The following is a 6,000-nucleotide window of genomic DNA, read 5'->3' on the forward strand; positions in this document are numbered from 1 at the left end:
GTTATTCCTAGAGCAGGTGTGGTAAAAGCTGATGATGAACTAAGCAGATCATGTGTAGCTTAAAGAAACACTGTCTGATAGTCTGAGAGATAAGGGCTTTAAAGTTTAGTGTTTGATCAAAAATGGCACCTAAAATTTCAACGGTTTTGTGCAAATATGACAGGTGATCCACACATAAGAACAGGTGAGACAAGAGAGTCTCTTGTTGAGCAGGGACTGTCTCTTCATGTTCAAGTGTACAGCGCTGTGTACGTCTAGTAGCGCTATAGAAATGATAAGTAGTAGTAGTAGTAGTAGTAATCTCCTCTTATGTGCAAGATCAATAAACCTTTCGATTTTGTAGCGTTCAGTAGGTCACTGTAGTGAGAACCGATCAGCAAGCTTAGTGTTCAGGGTGTCCGTCTCTGATGCGGTATTATCAGGAAGGTCTGCATAAGCAATGAAGCCAAGATTTTCAGCATTGGTCAGGAGAGGGGCCAGGATGGAGTCTTGGGGGGATACCACAGTCAAGGAGGAACGTGGTAGAGCCAGCTGGAGTAATAGCAGCATTAATAGATGAGCCTGCTGTTTTTACCTGGAAATCTCTTGCCCCCAGATCTTAAATACAATACAAGGAAAATAATTGATGTGTGGTTAATGTTAGGGTTTTAGCTAATCTCACTTTGGAAGCTGCATGTGTGGCTGCTGTTTTTAAAGTTTCACATTTTTTTCTAAAGTAAGAGGATAGAAATCACAGCAAATGTATCTGAGCGTATCTCTTTGTTTGCAGCTCTCTCCAGAGAACGTCTATGATGTTTTGTGCCTGGCTGACATGTACCTGCTCCCTGGGCTTAAGCGGTTGTGTGGGAAGACCCTGGCCCAGACCCTGGACGAAGACAACGTTATCGGCATCTGGAAAGTAGCAAAGCTCTTTCAGCTGACCCGGCTGGAGGACCAGTGTACAGAGTATATGGCAAAAATCATTGAAAAGGTAAAAAGTCTCAGCCATAAGGGCGTTATGATTGTGTATTTTCCATATAAAGGCAGGATAGATGGGTATGTGCTTCTCTACCATTGACAATAATGTAAGTAATGCAGGAGGTGACTGAGGCATTGGATTTACTTTTGTACACAGAATTTTAAGTAGCAGGTGATATAAGCAACAGAATGTGAGCATAATATAAAAGTGCTGCCTCTTTAATTCTGTGCTCAGTTTATTGAACGTTTAAGAATATAATGCTGTTCCTTCACCCGATACACGTTATAAACTGGATACCTGGTCAGAGTTGGTATCGTTTGGCCTGAGTCACTGAAACTTTTTTTTCCCCATTGTCTCTGCCTCAGAAGGTTGAAAGGCTGAATCAGCCAAAGGGGGATTTTAGTCTTTTAACTTTTCTGCTGGTGCTGACCCTCCAGCAGCACTTGGTTTCCACCCAGGGCAGGAATCTTCAGTTGCTTTCTTCTTTGTAGTTTGTACAGCCCATAATACTTTGTCCACAGCAAGCAAACCATTGTAGAGGTGTGCACAGGGATGGGGACAACGGGAAGCCTTCCTAAATCTGTGGCGTTGGTGACAAAACAGTCATTAATACCGCAGGGATGGGAAGGGATGGATGGGAAGTGAATGGGGGACCAAATTATGTCCCTGTGCCCACCTCAACTCAGGAACTTGAAATACCAACATCTGAGCTTAAAAAAAAAATCCTGCATATTCAAGATATTGTTTTGTGTTAAATTTTTTAAATGACAAGATCTTTAAATGTAGGTTGGGTACTGGGATGGTGAGGGGACGGTACCAATATGATGGGGATGGGGTGGGGATGGAAATTAATTGACTGGGGATGGGTAAGAATGGGGACCAGGATTATCTCTTTGTTTGCACCTCTAAAACCACTGGATGCAGGACAGACATCCCACATTCACAACAAGCTATCACCTCTTTTCTTTAATACTTTACTGTTTTCATGATTACTCTTTACAGATAGTGGAGTTGGAAGAATTTGCAACTGTAGTGAAAGAAGATGCAGAGGCGGTGGAGGAGCGTGAGGAGACAGACTCCATCCCGCTTATCGATGACATTCGTTTCCACATCACCAGCAATGTGCAGACTTACAGTGCGATTGAAGAAGCCAGCCTGAAGCTGGAAGCCCTGGAGAGACTCTTGGCTACTCTGGGGCTAGAATGCTAATGGGTTTAAACAGCTTCGTACCTAGTAAGACGGGTCAGGAGACATTCAAGTCCCCAGGCAAGAAGGTGTCTTTATTTGACTTTTAGTCTCCCTCTGTGGTTTTTGTCTCACTCCTTTCCTTTTAATTTTTCCCCCTCTCATTTGCTCATGCTTGAGCCACTTTGGATGGTTTTGATCTCTTTTTGAGAAGAAGAGAGATGGAGAGTAATTATTTCAGGACTGTGGAACACAGCAGGACAGGAACTTCAACTTGTGACCTTTTAATGTCAGCACCTTACCTGCTGGCTTTTCTGCTGCCTGCTATTAATCGATGTCTCCTAATGGCCTGCTTTGAATTTCTAAAACTGAAGATTGCATACTTCAAGGACAAAAATAATGATATGAAGCATCCTTATATCGTCGACTTGAAATAAATTCTCTTTCCATTGTGTTGGCATCATGTACATCTAGCAGACAGAATGAAATCCTCAACAAAAGTGACAGTGCTTTGTAGCAATCGCACCAGAAGAATTTCACTTAAAATTATCCATACCATGCTGTATATAGTTGGGTTTTGGACTGCCATGCTTTGTGAGTTGTTGGATCTTCAATGCTGCATGCTGTCTAGAACTCATAACAAAGATGACGATGTTACACAAAGAGAAATCTTATGTGGAAAACGTGAAAAGTAAGCAAGGTCCGTTCAAATGTACCGGTAGAGGTGAGAAAAGGCTCACACTTCTTATAATCAACTCCCTAAATATACCGCTTGCTCATAATTTGACCCCCACTCACTGAACAAAATCGACTGTGTTAAAATTGAAAGCAGGGGTTGCTTTGCTCACCCAGAACTTTCTTCCAGGTGTGCCTGGAATTTCCTGTTTCGGATCTTGGGATCAGGAGCATTTGTGTTGCATGAGTTATGCATACCTTGCTTTCATAATATCACAACCAACAAACACCACAAAATACCTGAGTTTAAAAGATCTTCCGTACCTCGGTGGAGAGACAACGGTTGTATGTTTCTTGTCCCATTGAGAATTATTTAACAAGAAACATGCAGCCATTGTGTGTTTTCACCGAGGTCTGGAAGATCTTTTAAAATCAGGTCTTTTGTGGTGTTTGGTTGTGAAATTTGAGCACCTGAAAAAAACTTCTATTGCTATTTAGACAAGTTGTATTTCTTTCATAATAGTCACATTTTGAGTTGATTTGGTTTGGTGAGTGGGGTTCTTTACCTTCCATCCCCCCCCCCCCCCCCCCACTTTTTTTTTTCTTCTTCAAAATTTTACTATGCAAAAGTGAAACATTTTTAGAGTGATGATGCACTTCTGATAGGCTTGAATGCCAATCATGTACCTATTGTTAGCATTTCCTGGTTGCGCGTTTTCTCAGTGAACCAACTTTTGTTATGCTACCTTTTGCAAGTGATTAATTTGATGTCCCTCCGTCCCCCCCCCCCCCCCGATATGCTGTCTAGTGATAAACGTAATTTAAAAAAAGTTATTTTACGCTATTAGTGGGGTGTGTCCTGGGAGTTGCCGCCTTCTGTATTTGTATAATTGCTTAAGTGTGTGGGACATATATCTTATATATGTGCTTGTATGTGTGGGCCATATATTTCCCTCTCTGTTTGAGGAAGAGAATAGCAGACTTGTATCAGGAAACTTGCAGTTTTATTGCAAATATGGAACGGGACAGGGAGAAATCCTTTATCTTCTTGGTTACAATGTAGTCCATTATTTATTCTTACAGTATGCAGATAGGTGGTCATTTATCCTTTTGTTGAGGCGTTGTGATGGTCTTTTTTTGTGTGTTGTCGAGTGCGAGTGCTGTATTTGTTAAAGAGGAGAAGCAATGCCCATGGAGGCTCTGCACTGGGCTCCTGCCCAGTTTATTAAAAACAGCCACTCCTCTCCCAGTCCCTCCTCTGATTATGCCACCTCACTCCTGCAGGCAGCTCCTTTAGTAATCTGGCAAGGGTGGGCTGGTTCTAGTTTGACTTTTAATAGGAGCTAGCTGGAAGGTATCAAGGCTAATGGGAGCCTGACACTCCTTTTAGCGGTTGCAGAGGCTGCTGTGTTGACTCTTCTTAGACGGCAGGAAGGCAGTGCCATTTGCTGGTTGAATCTATGTGGCAGTAGAATGTTGAGGAGCCTTTTGGTGCAAGACTGGTATCACTGGTAAAATAAAGGAGGAACTCTAACATGCCTGGGCACTGAAGATATTCCCAAACCTGGTCTGGAACCGTGCCTTCCCTCTCCATTTGTTCTTCATCCTTGTTACATGGAAATTGTAGTGTCTCTCCTCAACTCTTGTCTATCCCCCTCCTCCCTTGTGTCACTTTATGGTGAACTTGCACAACAGGCATTGGGTAGTAATGCTTTATGCCAGCCTTCACAGGAAGGAAAAGGGAAAATAGTGACTGATGCAGAATCCCTTGTAGAATTCTGTTTTTTTTTTTTTTTTTTTTGTGGTGGTGGTGGGGATGGAGGGGGGGGGGGGGGTTCTGTGATCCTTTTCCTGAGATGTGCTGGTTCTGTGTCATTAAATAAGACAGGAACAGAAAGTTTCTCAGTAAATTGCCCACATCTTACCAATTGCCATGATGGAGTTCTCACCCCAGTATTATTTCAGTAATTGAATGCAATCTGGTAGCAGAAATTCACCTTGAAATGTAGGTACCATGGTAGATGATGACTGCTGGTAGACATAACCCCTTTGACGATTGGTGGTCAAATGGCTACCAACATTGGAGCAGAGGTGGCAAAATTAGTTCACATGGTCAGCACTGAGATTTCTGCTACGCTGGATGAGAGATGCCAGAGGGTTTTTTGTTATAAAATTTACACATGCTTGGGAATTCTTGTGTTTGATATTTATTACACTGTGAGGGATATTTTCAAAGCACTTAAACTTACCAAGTTACTATATAGTAACCTGTGGAACTTTCTAAATCTAAGTGCTTTGAAAATGAGGCAGTGTGTCTCGTACTTTACCTTAACAGAACAAAGGCATGTAGGTAGGAGATCACACATGAACCTATTACCAAGCCATTTAATAAGCTAAGTATTGAATTTGGGACTTTGGATCATGCCCCCTTCTCAACTAGTTCATTCTTTTCTTGGGCTCAAACAAATCTGATGACTAGGTGCTTTACCTACCACTAGTCTGGGTTTCTTCAATTATCTCCCTGGCTCCTATTGCTTACAAATAATTTATTGATGAATTTGAAAAATTAGGATCCTTATTTTATTGGTTGGTATGTGTGTGATTTTGTTTTTTTTATACCTGTCTGTACCTTTTACAATTTCTCATTTATTGTCATAAAAGCAAAGTGTTTTCAGAATAGCTCTACATGATAATATATTTAAAAAGTAAGATGTGTAAGCATGAATGCAGCAATTAAAAAAAAACTATATATATTTCACTACACTTTCCTCCAGCTTGGTTAATTATCCCCGGCAAGAGCTCTGGTTTATTTTTAAAGGTTAGAAGTCTTTGCCATGTGGGTTGTGTGTGCACAGCTGAACTCTTTTTTTTTTTTTTTTTTTTTCCCCTTGCTAAATGCTGGAGGAGGCAAAGAAATCTTTTTGTCCTTCTTTCCATTCCTGCAGTACAAAAGAGTTAAGAGAGGAGGGTTTTACATTTGCTTCTATTTTCACTCTTATGTTGTGTGTGGAGTTCTATTTTTCAGAGAGATAAGGGTTCAGATACAGCTGGTGCCATTAAAAGAGGGTGGATCCTGCAAGGCTTCAGTTGTGTCTGCAGCCACCTGTGGAGAGGCCAGCGGGGGAAACATGGTTTTTCTGTCTTTCTAGCACCAGCAGAAGAGAAAGTGAGGTTGTAGATTC

At 41.5% G+C, this 6,000-nt stretch overlaps 1 protein-coding gene across 2 annotated transcripts in view; it reads left to right on the top strand.

Annotated features, from left to right (window-relative positions):
* Positions 1-5,492, top strand: part of ABTB1 (ankyrin repeat and BTB domain containing 1) — a 29,887-nt gene extending 24,395 nt beyond the window's left edge. For both annotated transcript variants that reach the window (XM_030205763.1, XM_030205764.1), the window contains 2 exons: positions 770-970; positions 1,961-5,492. In XM_030205763.1, the coding sequence (XP_030061623.1) occupies positions 770-970; positions 1,961-2,167 (408 nt within the window). In that variant the 3' untranslated portion in view covers positions 2,168-5,492. The remainder of the gene's footprint in view (positions 1-769; positions 971-1,960) is intronic.
* Positions 5,493-6,000: the final 508 nt, after the last annotated feature.

This window comes from Microcaecilia unicolor, chromosome 6, assembly GCF_901765095.1.
Source record: "Microcaecilia unicolor chromosome 6, aMicUni1.1, whole genome shotgun sequence".
Lineage (NCBI taxonomy): Eukaryota > Metazoa > Chordata > Amphibia > Gymnophiona > Siphonopidae > Microcaecilia > Microcaecilia unicolor.